We start from the raw sequence: 18940 nt of genomic DNA, 5'->3' as shown, positions 1-18940 counted from the left end.
GACTGAACAGAAACGTCTCAGCTCTGTTAGCGAGCACAATAAAATCACCAGACCACAGACTGTGCACTTCCTAGCAGACATTTTAAAGTCTTCTATCGGGAGAGGTTTCGGTGCTCTTGTTGGTTCCATTAGGACTTTGAGCTCCATCAGTTTGTTTCAATTTAATTCTCTGTAGCAACTGGTAAACACCACAGTGCAACCAGGAGGCCGAGCGCTGCTTCCTGTGTGTGCTTCCACATGGAGAAATACCCCCCCGCCAAAAATAAAAGAAGTGGACAGATCTTTTTTTTTTCTTTTCCAGAATTCTGAGAAAACAGTCAGAATTCTGACTGTTTTCCCATAACTCTGAGGTGGGCACCTGCAAGCAACTAGCTTCAGTGACAGCGATGTGTTTATTTTGAGTGTCTTCATAGTTTTATTTTTGCAATACACCAATTTAAACTTCCAACAGTGCAATTTGAGTTCTGGGCATCCCAGGCACTATACAGAAAGGCATAAAGTCAAACATGACGAGTAAAGACAAAAGGACCAAACCATAAACACAGAATGAAGACAATAAAAGGAGACGCAAACTGAATCACTGTCTACTGTTAAAAACAGACGAGGCAGTAAGCAGAACACAATATATATATATATATATATATATATATATATATATATATATATATATATATATGTATAAGTAGCTGCTGCCATTGTTGGAAACTGGAATTGACTGGGCCGCGCTATGAATTCTGTTATATTGTGGGCCACGAAGGATACACCTGACCCATCCTTCAAATCTAGGGAAAAGGAGGGTGCATTTGTTGGCTGAGTCTATGAATTTGGACCGCCCTGTGACATAATCGGCCTACAAATGTGACCTCAGGAGGATGCAGCCTATGAATTTGGACACCCCCCCTTCTGTCTCCAAAAGTGCAACATGGCAGCTCCCACAAGTGGGATATGTCTATTCCTACACCATCCTACAGGGTACCTTTTCCTGTGTGGACATACCTTTGGTAAACCTTCCCAGACTGCACTGGAAAAGAGCAGCAAGTCAAAAAAATACCACACATCCCAATAAAATGATCGTAACCAGCATGATGAAGTTGTAAAATTTGTCAAATCCTTTCAAATCACAAGCAGTTAAATGTAAAGACACAAAAAAGAAAAAGGTGAATACATGTGAAGATGTCAAGTCTTTATTAACAGGTTGATTGTCACTGGGCATTAGAGGAAGCATTCAGGGGAAAAGAGAAACTATAGGAAGAAGGAAAAACTTAACAGACCTCATACTATTCAATGAAAGTCACATTTACCTCCATTTTCTTCCATCTTATATCAATACCAGTCAATCAAAGTATACCTGACACACAGTTAAATACCTGAAACGGCCACAAGGTGGCTTATGTGGTTAACATCACTGGAAGACCTGAAGGCATGCTACAGTATTAACCAAACAGCTCTACACATTTAAAAGTTCCATGCCAGAAAATGTCCAGAACAAAATCTGCACCTGTAAAAACGTCAAAGGGGAGAAAAGCAGCGAAAGGAAGTTGAGAGATCCAATGAAGACAGGACGACCTTCTGTACTTTTGCTGACTCGACATGCATTTACAATAAATCCATGCTGTGAATATGGAGAAGAAAGGCAAGTTACTGGGAATAAAACCATCACTGACAATCTACTACATGAGGCTGGTGTGTGTGAGTGTGTGTGTGGCGTATCTGGCACTGATAAGCACCTATTTCTTTCTTTTTTCTTTTTTTCATCAATAAAATGACAATGACGGAAAGTAATGTGAGAAACGGGAAGTTTTGAACATCTGTCTACAACAGATTCACATTGTATGAATGACATCGCCTTGCAGGAGAACCCTGTGTGTGGCACCCTGTGTCATATGTTGTATTTACACAGAAACCTCCCAGTCTCTACTACAGCCATGATGCTGGAACATGTGCATATCAGGTGCTGACGTCCTGATATCAGTTTAATCTTCCGAGAAAATGATGGTCGAGATGTTCTTGAAAGCGAATGCTGCCCCTCAAGGGCCCAAAGATCACCAGTACCATCTTTACTTCGGACAGACAGCGCCTCTATGATGCTCTTTTTTATCATTTAATCACGTTAGACTGCAAAGATGGTTCACAAAGTGCTTATTTTTGTTTTGTTTTGTCCCCTATTTTCTGAAAAGTGTTACTGGCATCAAATTAAAAAATTTGCTTAAAACCAATTACTTACCATTTTCAATATTTGATGCTGTCTTTTTCTACTTTTTGGTAAATGATGGGCTAAATTGTTTGCAGGTAATTTTATTCCTGTTTTTTGTTTGTTTGTTTGTTATTGGGGTTTTTTTAAAGATTTTATATGGCTTCCCATCTTTTTTTAAATAGATTTGTATTTTTGTTAGCCTGATCATATTTATCAAGTCATATCTGACAACTTATGGCACAAATTACAAAACTCCACAGAAAAAAAAGAACCAATTGCTGTACTCCCTTTTTGAAACCTCAGACTAAGCAACCTACTGAGCAACCATCTGCAGGTTATAAACACACTAACTGGCTCTTAGAAGGTTTGTCACTGCACATGCACACACCTTGCTACACTGGGTTGAACCTGGACTTCAGAACAGCCTTTATTCTTTATGGCATAGATTCAACAAGTTGCTGTAAACATTGCTTGGAAATTTTAGTTCATATCAACATGACTACGGATGCAGATTTTTCAGCTGCACATCCATGATTTGAATCATAACGAGGTCATAAAGGGATGGGCGTCATCAGCAACAACACTCAGGTGGGCTGTGGTGTTTAAATGATGCTCGGTTACTCCTGAGCCCAAAGTGTGCTAAGAAAATATCCCCCACACCATCACAACAACAACAACCTGAACTGTTGATTCAAGGCAGCATGAATCCATGCTTCATGTTATTTACGCCAAGTTCTGACCCTACAGAAATCGACACTCATTAGACAAGGCAGTGTTTTTCAGATCTCGTTTTCCAATTTTGCGGACAGGAGTGTCAAGGTCCCAGGTTTGATGTGCTGTGCGTTCATGCTCTTCTGCAAACCTTGATTGTGACGAATGCTTATTTGAGTCACTGTTACTTTCCTATCAGCTCAAAGTAGTATGGCCATGCTCACCTGGCCTTTTTTTGACCATTCTCTGTATTTTAGAAACTGTAAACTGGTTCCTAAATTACCCAGCCTAGCCCATTAAGCAACTATTTTCATGCTCAGTTTGAACTTCAGCAGGTCATCTTGACCTTGTATACTTGCCTAAATGCATTGGATTGCTACCATGTGACTAACTGATTAGATGTGCATCAACAAGCAGTTGAACAGGTCTAGCTTATGAAGTGAGTGCATATCTAATCCAATTTGAGTGACTAGTTAGAGAGCTATTATATCAGTATCACTAGGTCTTTTCCTGACATTTATAATTTCATGAATACTATATGTAACACATGTTTCTGCATACATAGACAATTAATTTATACATTGACACATTATTAGTCTGATGTGAAGATCTGCCACTTAAACTAGTCTTTTTTTGCTGTTATGCTACACTTTGTGATGCTACACCCTCCCCTGTCCATAGCGCTAATTTGTTTTAAAAGCACAACATGGTGATAAGCTGATATTTAACAGGTACTCAGCAAGAACACAAAAACATTGCTTTGATTCACAACATTTGGTGTAATGCAAAGCTTGCTGAGTAAGAGCCAAAGCTGTTAATCTTGCGTTTTTGTGCTTTCTTCTCAGTTCTGCAGCAGCATGGCTAAGCGCTGCACTTTCATCCAGTTAAGACTTTTGTTCTTACAGTAAATAATCTGCAGTCTGGCTCTCCCCCATGGAGGGTTTAGTTTTCAGCAGTCCTTGTCTGTTTGAGCTCCTCCTAGCTTCATGGACCTGATGGATTGAGCCAAGAGTCCAAGCTGTGATCGGTCCAAACGTAGCCACTGTGATGGTCGCCTGTGGCTTCAAAACAAATGATAAAGAGATAATGCTCATGAGTAGAGTAACACACTGTCTGGATAGCATCCTCACAAAGACAACAACTACAACAACTACTACTCAGGATTACTCGCTCATTCACTCACTGGTTCTTACTTTGTGGTGTGTGCTCCTGTGTGACTCTGAGAAATTGCTCCCAGTGTGGATGAAGTACCAGTTGCTCCAAACAGTTTAGCCCAGCGAAGCCCACCCCAACAAGGACTTTGTGCCTGTTCGGTAGTAGGTGGATTTGAGATGCCACAGTCTTTTTCCACCTTTGTTTCTTCTTTCTTGTTGTCCATACTTATTTGAAACCAAGTATCTGTATGATTTTGGCTACAGTCCTCCATTCCATCCACAACGTCAGGCTCCTTAGGACACCACTCTGGAATAGGAGCTAACACTGGACTCCTGCTGGTCTGCATACAACCACACTGTTGCTTGTTGCAGCTTGAACTGTGAGAGCTGAGAGACTCTTGGTGGTGCAAATCAATCTGGTGTGAAATCTGACTGTAGTAGCTGATGCCTTCCTTTTTGTCGCCTTGCAGTCTTGGCCAGCTGGTTGCTAAAAGCGCTGAGCACGGTTGAGGTGGGGAGAGAGCCTGCTCCTCTGACCACAGCTGTCTGTGGCGTAACAGTCGGGGCTCCAGAAGCAAGTTGAGGTCAAAGGGCAACACAGAGAGTGGTTGCAGGAGAAGAAGCAGCTCCTGAAACAAAGGATGACAGCGACCCAGGGACATAGACAGGAACCCCCAAGAATGGTAGTAGGTTTTCACAACATCTAGGAAGAAAGTAAAGGAAGTGATCACACACAGATCCACACATAAGCAATAATATTTTGATAGCTTCGGTTCAGTTTTTATCATGGGTACTTTGGACTAGAGCATTTAAAAAGCTGTATTATGTCTTATCTTATTTAAAGTTGGATGCTCGTATTTTTCATGGATAAATGTTCAATTAATAAGATAAATCTAGTCCTGGTATGCTTCAGAAAGACTCCAAACACAAATTCTCCAACATTTTTTCTACTGACCCGACATTCCTGGCGAGGGACAACCAGTCAGAAAAATTGAACTTCTAGGGAGACAGCCTTAAAGCGACAGGAGCTAAGATTTCCAGCTCCTGTACTATAGATAACTACTGACAAGTTTTTGATAAGCTTACAGCTGTTTAGCTGGTTAACCTGACTTTAGGTTGTTAGACTGATAGCATTCCCTAATTGGTGCTAAATCCAAAGAAGACAGCCAACAGACTGAAAGTATTGAGGAGTAAAAAAAAGCAGGATACAGGTGGGAGATTATGTTATTTCAAGAGTCGTTGCAATCCATTTAGTTGTTAAGCTCACTGAGTGTCAGCGAAAGTGGTGCACAAGCTGAGTTATGGCTCCCTGGAGGCAGAAATAAAGAACTATAAATTGCCTGTCGCCTCACCTTTTTGACTCTGAAGATGACTGAGCCAGAACTCCAAAGCTCTCAAGCTGTAAGAAAAGAAACAACCAAGAGAACATCAAAGGTTATGTTCTTCGCACATCTTTATTTGCCTCATTAGTAACATCAAAGGTATTTACTTAAGCAGGCCCATGATGAAGGCTCTCAGTTTCATGCAGTGGCTGGTGAGCTGGGGACAGCGTCTGATTTTGGAAACAAGACTGTGAAGAACTCTGGTGGATGGACCTGTGTTAAACAGAGATTATAAAACTATATCAAAGACCACAGAATCCTGCTTGGGCAAACTGATGAGACCCTTTAGCCTACCAATCCTAGTAGAGGTTTCGACCACACTCCAGGCATGATTGCGGCGTTGTCCGATTATAAAATCCAGTTTGTGATCCCTAAGACCGTCCTCTAGAATATCCTGGATCGTTGGACACAAGTGTTCCAGGACCAGACCAGCGATTGTAGGACTGTAAGAACTGTTCCCCAGGCGCATCTGAGCCAGAGGAAATGTTATACATTATATTTTTTGCTTACACAATATACCTGCTGGCACATTTATATTGTGATATGTCAATAACAATGCTAAGGTCAGCAAAATACCTTTTCTTCAGGATCTCTGCTGCTGCCAAAATGAGCCATAATCAGATCCACCGCCCTGCTCACAGACCTCAGCAACCCTGGAGACACCAAACAAGCAAGTTGGACAGGATGAATTTTATTCAGATACAATATCTGACAACTTTATACTTTATACTTGTTCAAGAGCATGAACTGGTGTGGTGTTAAGGTGTCTCTGTTGATTTCATTGCTAGTTAAAGCTTATGTGTGGTGTGATGCATGACCAACCAATGAGTAACACCCAGAAACTGTCAGGTTTAGGCTGATATACACTCACTGGACACTTTGGTGCAACTTTTTGACTGCCATCCAATCAGCCAGTTCCATGGCAGCAACAATGCATTCAGACATGTGGAAATGGATAATGTCAGTAACTTAAATAGCAACTTTAATAGCTGTTTCTAACAGGAAAGGGAGCCTACAATTCACACAAACTCACCAAAATTGGACAACAGAAAATTGGAAAAATGTTGCCTGATCTGCTGCGACATTCAGAAGGTATTTGGCCAAAACTTTGGCCTGCCTTGTATCAACAATTCAGGCTGATGCTGGTTGTGCAATGTATGGGAGGTATTTTCTTGGCACACGCTGTTGCTGACCATGACGCCATCATGTCACAAAGCCTAAATCATCTCAAACTGGTTTCTTTAACATGACAGTAAGTTCACTGTACTCAAATGGCCTCCACGGTCACCTGACCTCAGTCCAATAGATGTTTGGCATGTGGTAGAACTGGAGATTCACATCATGGATGTGCAGCCAACAATTCTGCAGTAAATGCATGTGCTATCATAGCAATGTTGATCAAAATCTCAGAGGAATTTTTCCAGCACCTTGTCGAATCTATGAGACGAAGAATTAAAGGCAGTCTGATGGCAAAAGCGATCAAACCTTGTACTGACAAGCTGTAACTAATAAGGTGGCCAGTGAGCGTATTTGTGTAAGTTAAGGATTCTGACAGTGTTCAAAATGTATTAAATGAAATTCAAAAACTAATTCAGGAAGCTTAAGCTTTCTAACTGCTAGACACAGCTCCACTTTAGCCCTGTAAGACTGGGACTGGCCCGGAGAGACTGGCAACCTGTCCAGGGTGACCTCTGCCTCTTAGCTGGAACAGGCTCCAACCCCTCCACAATCCTGAATTGGATAAGGAAAAGAAAAATGGATGGCTGGAGTTTTTTTTTATTTCAGTCCTCAATTTCAGATTTTATACTGGCCAACTGTTTCCCCCTAGTGCGACTGATTTGCTGCATTGCTGTCTCTCTATGTAGATTATTTTCCAAAAAGCCATATCTTCTTTTAATGATGAATTAAAACTCTGGAGATGGATAGTTCTAGGTAGGTTTTGGTATAAGTCAGCTTGTTTTGGGACTTTCCTTGTACTATCAGTTTAAAATCATGACACTAGACCAGTGGTTCTTAACCTGGGTTCAATCGAACCCTAGGGGTTCGGCAGAGTCTCCACCGTGACATGCACGGCTCATTTTGTGCACCAATAAAAAACATATCTATGTCTTGAATTTGAAAAATAAAATCATATTTTATTTTTCACTAAAGAGGGGTTCAGTGAATGCGCATATGAAACTGGTGGGGTTCAGTACCTCCAACAAGGTTAAGAACCACTGCACTAGACTATCAGCGTGTGTTTCAAGAAAGTGTTCACTAACTGGGTCAATACACAGTCATAGGAGAGCAGGGTTTCGGGGTTCATTATCATATTTCAGGAATGCAAATGTCGAAGGGAACCAAAGATGAAAGAGTCGTTTTTTCCATTTCAGCAGCGGTCTTCAATGACTTGCTTCACCCTGTCTCTCTTCTTCATCTCTCATACTGGCTAGCCTCTGCAAATGTCACAGTAAATTCTTTATGCATGTTGATGCTGCCTGCAGTGCTGCACCACATAGACTTTTTGCAGTTGTGCAAATGCCTCCTCTATTACTAATCTTTATCTTATTGGAAATGGTTTACATTTATATAACTATATTTACACCAAGCGACTTATATGGTAGCACTAAAACAAAGTGATTGCGATATAAATCATTAACACTGTTTCTACTGCATCCTTCTCTCTTTTGTCCCGCAGTCGCGCACACATAGGCTACAGAGAGGACGGCTCAGCCAATCCTGTGCTGGGAGAGTTAAAAATAGGTCATGTTTGAGAGGAAGCCCCTTCAGGGTATTCAAAGCACTGCTGCAGCACTGTGAGTTTTTATTGCTGCTCTTAACAACTCATCACCGGCTAGACAATCCAGTCACTTTTTACTACATTTCAATTATAATATATTGACAGTATTTCACATCATTTATCAGCAGTCAACTGAGGCTCACTTCTCCTCTGAAGATGGCTGATAGACATGGACTCATAAGACGTATCGGGTGAGAGGTTGAACTCTGTGGGCGGCCTGTCGCTCAGGATCAGAGACTCACTGTGATGACTCTGATTTGGCTTCAAACTGTGTCCAGCAGAGTCCTGGATTTGCAGCCCTGAAGCGGCCAAGGAGAGGAGAGAACTCAGAGAGGAGAGAGGAGCCACTGAGGAGAGGGCAGCTGTGAAACTAGAGTGAAAAAAGCCTGAGTCAGCTGCAGGTGCCGCTCCACACTGTGGGAGCTTTTCCTGTGGCAGTGAGGTTTTGGGAGGAGAAACAGACACCTGCGAGTTTGGGTGGTGGGTGTCAGTGGTGATGGTTAAAGTGGGTGGGTTTTGAGACAATATTGAATGATAGGTGGTGCAGTTAAGGGAATGATTAGCACTTTTAGGCTCGGCGCGCACTTGGCTTTGCTCAAAGGTGAGACTGATCAAGTCCTGGTAGGTGGGAATCCTAATGAGACTGGATCGACTCGGAGCCGAGACAAGACTAAGCAAAGTGTTAGTCTGAGTTTGGCCTGAATGTGGGCCTGCTTTGTCTTGCTCTTGGGCCTCTGTGGGACAACTAGTATGATGTGAATCCAGGCTGCTGTTTGACGTGCATGGACCGGTGCAGTCTTGGCTTTCACCCAACTGATTCCATGAACGCGTGCGGATGAAGCACTCTGGGCTTGGTGTGCAGGTGGAGCAGGTATCAGAGCTAGAAGGAGCCTCTAGGAAGATGGAGCAGTGGTTGTCTGTCGGTGATGGGTGAAAATCTGAAAAACTTTGGCTGCTTTTGCCTTTGAAACTGAAGGCCGGCTGCATGTTAGCAGTCTTACTGCTCTTTTTATTTAGATACTGCTCTAGCAGGCAGCCAAGGGGCTGGGACGGCGGCTGCGGCTTTCCTGCAGGAACCAGAACAAAGGGCTGGATGGGCAGCGAGGTTGGCCTCTGGGCTTTACTGTAGCGCACCACATCTGGACTTGGTCCTGAGAAGGACATGTAAGATAAAGATTTTTCACTCAAAATCACAGACACAAAGCAAAAGAACTGGATTTTTCTATTAGCCACTGCTTTACCCTTCTCAGTATCACAAGGATAGTTGTGCTCCTGGTCCTGCATCACAGATGGCTGTGTGGTTGCCACTCTTGCGTCTTGGCATTTACTGCTATGTGGGCCACACTGGCTGGGGCACAGCGAGCAAGGCGTGTGGGAGAGGTTCTGGATGCTATCTGCCTGTTTCTTTCTGCAGAGGGCTTTGTCAGTGGAGGTGGTTGCAACCTGGTAATCTTGGATCTGAAAATGAGAACAGCAAAACTGAACACCCGTCTCCTTTTGCTGGTCCTCTATCAAGTTTATAAATGCTGTTCCCAAAAGGTGGTCAGATTGTCAAAAGGGAACAATGTGTGCAGCAGCAAAGTTCATTACTCTTATCAAAGCTGTGTAACTGATATATAAAACATTAGTACATAATTTAATTGAGTCATTTGCCATTTCTTCTATTTGCAAATCACATTAAAATTATAGATCTAAAAACAGTACTTCTAAATCTTTTTTTTAATCATCCAAACACTATAAAGTTTTTTTTTTTACCTTCTCAATTTCATTCTGCTGTCCTTCTTTCTTCTGATCAAAACTGAGAAGGAAGGGGCTGCCTCTGCTCTGACCTTCGGGGCAGCCGGTGACACTGGACCAGGCCGGGCTGGGTGACTGGGAAGAGAGGTCACAAGTCACAAGCTTGTAGTACTTCTGGTTGGTCCCCATGGCCAGTGTGGCCTGGCTTTGAAGACAGGCAGTCAGGTCTGATACCTCTAGAGAGGAGAGACCCGCGGGTAGCTCCTCTAGTGAGAACAGATTGCAGTTAGAGTCAAGGCCCCGAGGGGACAGGCGGGAAGCAGAAAGCAGCATGTCAACCTCCTCTTTCGGAGGAGAGTAAACCGTCATGCTATCAAGTTTGACTTCTTCATTCTGACTTTGGGGGACAGGTTGGAGGTTGAGGAATACACATCCCTCTGATGACCCAGAGGGGTGAGCTGCAGGACTGCTGAGATCATGAGGTGTGGCAGGATTGTTGCTCCTGTTGTACATAGTGCAGAAGTTAACCAAGACGCCGTCAGAACTGTTACAGGAAGAGTCACTGACATACTCCGTGTGGTTGTTGGAAAGAAGCTCTGGGGAACATTTGTGTTGGCCGTGGAGGCAGCAGGACATGTTATCCTCCAGTCTGTCTAAGTCCTTCTCCAAACAAGCCAACATCGTGATGCTAGATCTGCTCATGTGACAGCACTGGCATTCAGGTGGCAGTGAGTCCATCTGGTTGGACTGGTTAGAGAGCCACTCCTGATCGCTCTCACTAACCAGCATAGTTCCCTCATTGCCCCATTCACTGTCCAGGTTCCCGTGGGGCTTTGGGTATATTGGGTAGTTTGTGGCGACATTACTTAGCGGCCAATTGGAATTTCCATGCAGCACGAACGAAGAGTCCTCGTGATATCTGTGCAGATTATCTCCGTCGCTGTCTTCATCCTCTTCGTCCTCATTTAGCTCTGTACAGGGAAGGAAGGAGTTGCGTGACCGGACATTGCTTCTAGGCACGGAGCTTTCCTTCTTCTGGTGGGAACTCGTCTCTTCGGGCGACGAGGTGGATTCGTACTTCCAGCTTCCGTCGCTGCCTCCCTCCTCTTCTGTCCGGTCCTCGTTGAGGCTGCTGTAGCTGCTGGAAAAATGTCTCCGGTCACCGGTGAAGGCATGCTCACAGTTTATCGACTCTTGCTCTGGGAGGGACACGGCCCGAGTCAGGCCTGCTGAGCACAGCCGGCCGGGCCTCTTGGCAGAGCTGCACAGGGCCTGGACAGGAAGCTGCCAAGTGGAAAGCTGCACCACGGGGAAGTGGCAGGCTATCAAGGTGTCCCCAGAGAGACTGGATGCTCCAATCATACTTCTGGATAGGGCTGGACAACGAAAGCTGTCTCCATGTTCCTATAATTTAATCCTGGAAGAGTAACACAGAATAGATTAAATTTTGGGGATTCTGCAGAAATTCATTCAGAATTATACAACAGGAAGCTTGTACAAGCGAAGATAAAATCAGTATTAAGCAGTGTTGGGACTAACGCGTTATTAAGTAACGCGTTACAGTAACTACGTTATTATTGTGGTAACGAGCACGGTAACTAGTTATTATGCCAAAATCAGGAACGCGTTACTCGTTACTGGGATTTAGATAGGGTCGTTACTCGTTACTTCGTGTGGTGGCATCGCGGAGCTTCCACAGATTCAGTAACATTAGCAAGTGGTGGAGGCCAGCAGGTGGATGAAGGAAAAGGGACGCAGAAGGAAAAGAGACCCGAGGCGGCCGCCGGTCCAAGTGTGAACTGAACTTCAGGTAAGAAGTTATGACCTGCAGTCTCTCTGGGTCAGATATGAACCAAGTTTAGGTGTAGTTTATTTTCGTTATTCTGACTTTTTCCGTACTGCTACTAGCTAGCATGACGGGAGTTTCTATACAGCTGGGTGGGTGCTATGAAGTTAATGAAGTTGAACTTTATTTTGTTCATAAGTTATTAGAGTTGCCAACCGTCCCGTCTGGTATTCAGAGAAAATATTAAACGCTTCTTATTGAGGTGAAAAGGAACAGTTTGTCCCGTAATTCAGCTACAATGGAAAAGGCACAAAGCTGGAGTTATTCTGTGTCTTTGCTGCACAGCTGCCTCTTCTTCTCTCTTTCTCCCCCCTCCCTCTCCCGTTTCTACTTCAATCATGAAAACTGATCAATGATCAGCTGATCGGCTCTCTTGTTTGTTTATCGCTCACTTTGCGCCGAAAGAGGAAACCAGCGGATGTCGCGCTAAACAACAGCAGCACGTTTAAGCTTGATCAGCTGTTGTTAGAATTTATTTAATATTAATTTCTAGTATCAGCTGATGTTTGCTGGAGCCACAGCTGTAAACCTGCTGGTCATGATATGGTTTGGTTATCTGGTGAGAGGGAAACATGAAGATGAAACCAGGAGATGTCCTTACTGGATCATCAGAGCTGAACAGGTGATGGAGAAACAGGTTTACTTTTTAGGTGACATGAATGAGTTGAAGGGAAGTTATGAACTGTTTCTGAGAGACAAATAACACCAGGATCCTTTTTTAGGTAGCTGACAGCTGGTAACTGTGCAGGGGCGGATCTAGCAAAGTGTTGCCAGGGGGTTGTAGGGCATTAACAGGGAAAGGGGGGCACAAAGAAATACTTTTCTTTCTTATTCTCATTTAAAATGTCGAGCTTTTAAAAAATAATTATCTGAATCTTACAACAAACGATTGATAGATTGATGCATATATACCATCAAAACAGTGTACATCACTGTCACAACAGTGTTTATTTTCATTCAAAGGCTTTATGATTTTTCCTATAATGGTGGGCCAGTTTCTAGTCAAAATGCCCGGGCTGATTTTCTGTCCCAGTCCAGCCCTGTATGCAGCTCATCTGCAGTCTGGTGTTGCCTACATCTTCCTATTCAGAAGGCAGAATTTCCGAGTTCTGAGTACAATCGAAAGCACCACGACTGCAGTTTTTGTGTTGGATGTAAAAGGCGCACATGACGCTGTGACGTAGGCTAGAATCATGGCAGCAGTCAATGATGGTCCAGGCGTGGGATTTCTCTCGTGGAAATATGCACGTTATCATATCCTTTCTATTGGTAGGTGGCACAGTGCACTTGTGGCAAGTAAGCAAGCTAGAAGACTGGCAAAGTTATGGGAGAAACACATTAACAAGAGAATTCTGAGTAAAACCAAAGTTACTTTCCCTAGTAACTAGTTACTTTGAAAGTAACGAGTAACTTGAAGTAACTGAGTTACTTTTGAGAGAAGTAACTAGTAATGTAACTAAGTTACTATTTTAAAGTAACTTACCCAACACTGGTATTAAGTACACTACATTGATGGAATGCTCAGTCTCTATGTACAGCCATCAGCTAACACTGACAAGCATTAATCATAACTGAAAACGTTTAGAGTTTTGTGCAAAGCACAATTACATCTTTTTAAAAAATATATTTGCTGTTGCCATTTGCATGAGGATTTGTCTATTACTGCATACGTGCTTCTCATTTTTCTGTTTTCTTACCTCAGTGATTACTGCAGCTCAATGTTTTATGACGTGAACAGATTAAAGAGAAAAGCGAGAGTGTACAGTTTATCAAGTGGATTTTCCAACTGTATATGCAGCTCAGGGGCCTACTTAAACATTTTAGTGTTAGATTTAAAAAAATGCATTTTCAAATCTGGAGTAAAAAAAGAAGAAAAAAAGAAGAAGATAAAAACCTAAAACACATCTGCAAGCTACTGCTGTCACAGTCTTCTCCCTCAATTTACCCCCCCGGTCCTGCCATCCAAGTCTGCTTCTAGCAGCCTACACTCCATAATTCAGTCAACCATAACAAACTCCTCCTCTCTCAGCCTGGGCCAACCACAGTCACTCACAGTCATCTGGCTGCTCTGTAACTAGGGCAGCTGCACTGCAGAGTTGCTCCGCTGGCACTCCTAAGAGTAAATACACTTTCACATCACTTTAGTTAATTGAAAGTGTTCCATCATGTTCACGTGTAGTGCTGCTGACTTTGCACACACTCGTTTAAAATAAAAACATCTCCCCTTCATGCAATAAAATAATGAGGACAAGAAAAAAAGATAAATACAAAGCAAGTGCAAACTACATATAAAATATTCATCCAGTGGTGAGCGCTAATGATGTTCAGTCACAGAAGAAAAGTGTGTTGTTGTAGTGTTGTTTTATGACTTTAAACCAGACTGAAATTGGAAAAATAAAGAACAAAGTAGAATAGAGGTTTAGGAACAAGTGAAGTAGCTTCCTGAAAACAAAACAAGTGTCTGATTTTCCTCACCCACATTAGCTCAGTCAGTAATGGAGATTATGTTGATGGATGAGTGGCTATGATTACCGTCTTGCAGTTATAGGCCTTCACTGACCCATAAAGCCTGCAGTTTATATTCCTACCCTGACTCGTATAACACGCGCAGTGAAAACTTTCAAGAGTCAAGAACTTACAGATATGATTGTTTCAAATTTAAATGTGTAATGTGTTACTGATTAACTATTAAGGTTTTTTTTAGATCTCTTATTTTCTTTATTTGAAATTTGATTGCACAGGTTCACAGAAAAATATATTTAAAATACCATTTTTATGATTCTGGCTCAGATACAGGCTTTATATATCAGAGGTGTCAAACTCAATTTACCACAGTCAAAATTTTGAAATAGCTGACACCATAAGAACGATAAGAACGGTGAAAGACGTCCCTCAGCGAAATCTTCTTAATATATTTGTGTCATTTAGTGTGTGATCTATTAACAAAACCTGATTAACAACCAGAGATAGGTGAACACACACACACACGAACACACAGTGGAATCCCAGTAAGAAGGGATAATGTGGATATTTAGTAACTGCACATTAATGTTTTATAGTCAAGCATCTTGTCTACATCCAGAAATACTTTCAATTTTCCAACCATTTTCACTCCTGTATAATCCACAAGAGGAACAGGAGTTCATATTACTGAAAAATGTAAGCGATTAATGAGTTCGTTACAATCTTTACATTTTCCAAAACCATCCATTGGGACAGATTACGCAGATTTGGATTTCGCAGACGCTTTTTTAAAAACACTGTAATGTAACTGTAATGTAATTCAACACATACATACTAAAATAACAATTGTACGCTTTTTTGTTTCTTGTAGGAGTTTTGCTAATTTTTTGACAGCTAATTTTTTATATTATGGCAAAAATTCACTTAGGGGACTGAAATAACAGTTGCAGGACAGCAGTGCTCATAAAACAACATTACACAGTTTACAATTATCATAATTCAGGTAATATAAAATATATATTATTAAAATATGCATGTCACGCCTGGCCATAAAGTAAAAGGCATACAGTTATCACCATCATATAGACGAGTTATCTTTGATTAAAGCACATTCTGTGTATTTCTGTGGGTTATTGCACATAACATATAATCACATCATATGACACAAAATCCTGTTTCTGGTAAATATTTTTGAATGATTATATAACATTGTTTAGTGCATGTCACACTTCAACTCTTTGTAATAAACCTGGTTTTCAAGATTGACCGTTTCAATTGACTGACAGTTTAATGGCCAGGTGAGGCCTGCTCCCTTGTTATATCATGACAAATAAAGTTGATTGAAATTCTGTACTCATATTTTATATATTTCACCTCATGTTGACAAAAAGAGGTGTCAGGGGCAGTAAGGGGGGGGGGGGGTGTAAAAATCATGCAATTGAAGCTTTGAGAGACAGCAACAACTTAAGGAATTGGTCCAAGTGTGCAATCAAGAAATGCCTGCATGAATGTAAATACAGAGTTCACAACAAGGCACAAACCACTGGCTACACTCAAGAACTAGCAGGCCAGATTAGACGGCCAGAAAAGATCTGAAAGTGCCAGGTTTGGAAAAAGCATTTTAGACAGACCAAGATGAATTTTTCAGCAGAATGATAATAGTAAGAGAAAAGTCTGGAGAAGAAGTGAAACAGCTCATTATCTGAAACGTACCACATCACCTGTCTAATTTTTGTGGAGTCAATGTTTATTGCATGGACATATATGGCTCCCAGTGGAACTGGGTCACTGGTGTTTATTGATGATGTGACTGCCGATAGAAGCAGGAGCATGAATTGTGAAGTGCGTAGGGCTACACTCTCTGCTCAGATTCAACTAAATGCTGCAAAACTGATAAGACAGAGCTTGATTGTGCACATGGACAAAAACCCAATACATGCTCCAAAAGCAACCCAAGAATTTGTCAAGGCAAAGAAACGAGATATTCTTCAATGGCCAAGTCTTTAACCTGATCTCAGCTTTTCAGTTATTAAATACAAAAGTGAGGGCAGAGAGATCCACAGACAAGCAGCAGCTGAAGGTGGCTGCTGTAAAAGCCTGGCAGAGCATCTCGTGGGAGGAAACTGTTTTTGTGGGGACTTCAGGCAGTCGCTGACTGCAGAGGATTTTCAAACTTTTAAAAATAATGCTTATTTTTTTAAAATGATGTTAGTTTGTCCAATTAATTTTGAGCCTCTGGAGATGAGGACTGTGTATTAAAAAAGTAAACCCCTTGAATTAAAGCTTAAAGTCTGCGCTTCAGTCACACATTGACTGTCTGATTTGAAACCAACTGTGGTGGTGTACAGAGGCAAATTTCAACAATGTTTGTCCAACAAGTTATGAACCTGAATATGTTTTTCTGTGTTTGTCTTTATTTCTTCATTTCATTTGTTGCAGATCATTTTTGGCTCCTTAAATACGAGGACATGATTAATTTAGAAATGAAAGCTTTTCCACTTCCCAACTGCATAACAGCCTTGTTCATGGGCATCATTCCCTGATGGTCTTGGAACATGTAAGATATTATAGCTACATTTGACATTAGTATCAACAGCTATACTGAAAATAAAGGCATTTATGAATTTCAGTCCAGGTATGTATGGTGGAAGGTCTCAGAATCCCACTGAACCCCTGAATTATCACAAGTCACATCTATACATCAAGTGTCAGTATCCCAAACCTCAGCACATGCTGCTTCTGACTTCTAACCCTTGTCTACCTTATATTATGAAGGAATTTGCTCATAAAATGTAACTATAGTTATGTTTATTATTTAAAGTATTATCCATACTCGTAATAAACAAATCAGTTTAAGTTATTTGGTCAACATTTAGGAACCTTACACGAATATCAGTCCTTTAGTTTAGTTTCCCTTGAGTCACCCTATTTTCAGTATTATAATATAACAGGAATGTAGGCCAGAACCTCAGACTACTTGTCTGCAACAACATCACTGCAAAGTGGATACAACTCCTCATCTTTGCCGGTAGTCCTCCTACCTTGCATCTCAAATATCTAAGCCAATCAAACCGGCCCTCTGCGTACTGGAGCGCATGGACATGGTTCTGATTAACTGAGCTGCTTCTCTAGAAATATCTGTCAGGTCTAGTTAGCATCAACCTGAAGGATGGATGTTGTGGTTACATGAAAGCAAAGAGGCCCAGACAGTGCTTGTTAAGAGCGACGATGCCCTGTAACTAGACAACATCAGTGACTGCTCATCGTGGTCTCCAGTTAATGTGAAGGGAAAGTTTCACGAGGATCTCGAGAATCAGAGATGATGTCTGACCTGCATCTTACCTTGCGGCCAGGTGTTTGTGTGCATCTACACAATGGCAAAGAAATATTCAAAGTGGCTTAAGTGGGACACGTTAGACAACAAGAGGCAGGGCACACAGCTTCTAGAAATAGCAAACCCACACACAAGAAAATGTGAAGTGACCAAATACGAGAACAAGATATGAGCTGAAGCACTTAATGAAAGGCAACATAGCAGGAGCGCAAAACGCATTCAAAGCAGCACCTACTTGAAAACAGCCGTCAGTTAAAGGTGATCTCCATCCGAGCAGGTGCTTCATGTGGATGTGGTTTGGTCCAAAAACATGCACTTTTTTTTATTATTACGGACGAGACTATTCGACGCACTAGAGCCGTCAAAGGCGTATTATGAAAGCTAATGTTTTCATCTATGTTGTCAGAGATCTCCGGTTAAAACCTCTTATTCATAACTATTAATAAACACTAGGGTAATATGAAACCGCTCCGGCATTGAAGTCCCCCACAGACACAGCGGTCCCCACGCCGCCGCTTCTCCACCGCTCAGGATGGATGGGTTGCTGCGTCACGACCAGGTTAGCCAATGAGGAGGGAGAAGTTCCTGTTACTCAAGTATCCAAGACACCCGGTAGGAAGCAAGTAAAACCTAATATACTTCGATTTTTCTTATTTTGTTATTGTTGTTTTTTGTTTTGTCTTGTTTTGTTTTTGGCGGGGGTGGAAACGATAAAAATAAACATGCTGTTCAGTGCCTCGTCTGATTGCTGACATCTATTTTTCTTACTCAAGAATAAATATTATTATTATTATTGTTATCCACACTCATAATAAACAATATAAGTGGTGGGTGTAGTAAACAGTGAAGGCATGATCCATTGGTTCTCAAAACTATACGCCCTTGCTGCTCTAATAATAGAGTATTATTTGGCGGATAGCAGGCCTGTACGTCTCAAACGTGCTTTTGCCATAGCATATTCACTTCTTAAACAGCCCCAGCTCGCCCTCTAGCGGTGAAACTGAGGATTTAGGGTTCAGTTGTTGATGTGTTTCACTTCCCATTCTCACGTGATTGACAGCTCTAAAACCCCTTTTAGGTGAGGGTATCAATAACAGCTTCAGTCCAAGTAAGAGACGTGATATGTTCAAGACCTTCTGTAATACTGGCTGACGCTCTGCTGGCTGACCCCATGTAAACCCAACTGGTGGGAAATATGGCCACCTCTGCTTTCATATGTAAGCCAGATTTTGAAGGAGAGAATTGGGCATCTATCAAAGCTTAATAAGAGTGAGGACGCAGCTCTGAATCTACAGTTTTAAGGCCACCTCAGAGGGCAAATCAGTTCTCCTCATTAATGC

General features: G+C 41.9%; 1 protein-coding gene across 2 annotated transcripts; it reads right to left on the bottom strand.

The window, feature by feature from the left end:
- Nucleotides 1-1168: 1168 nt before the first annotated feature.
- LOC146705752 (AP-4 complex accessory subunit RUSC2) lies at nt 1169-18121 on the bottom strand. Of its 2 annotated transcripts, none has more exons than XM_085463561.1 (10): nt 17836-18121; nt 9976-11374; nt 9462-9678; nt 8364-9371; nt 6018-6094; nt 5736-5910; nt 5549-5654; nt 5412-5458; nt 4099-4762; nt 1169-3966 (listed from the first exon to the last, which is right to left on the bottom strand). In XM_085463561.1, the coding sequence occupies exons 2-10, from the start codon at nt 11317-11319 to the stop codon at nt 3855-3857; spliced, it is 3750 nt and encodes a 1249-aa protein (XP_085319687.1). In that variant the 5' UTR covers nt 11320-11374; nt 17836-18121; the 3' UTR covers nt 1169-3854. The 2 variants fall into 2 exon arrangements, with proteins under 2 accessions (XP_085319687.1, XP_085319688.1); XM_085463562.1 differs by having other exon boundaries at nt 8463-9371.
- Between the last annotated feature and the right edge of the window lie 819 nt (nt 18122-18940).

This window comes from Copadichromis virginalis, linkage group LG7 (genome assembly GCF_057382275.1).
Source record: "Copadichromis virginalis isolate Kocher_CV1m ecotype Utaka linkage group LG7, C_Virginalis_male_GT1.1, whole genome shotgun sequence".
Classification (NCBI taxonomy): domain Eukaryota; kingdom Metazoa; phylum Chordata; class Actinopteri; order Cichliformes; family Cichlidae; genus Copadichromis; species Copadichromis virginalis.
The sequence above is the reverse complement of the archived record's forward strand: the minus strand, read 5'-3'. Positions and strand labels throughout refer to the sequence as shown.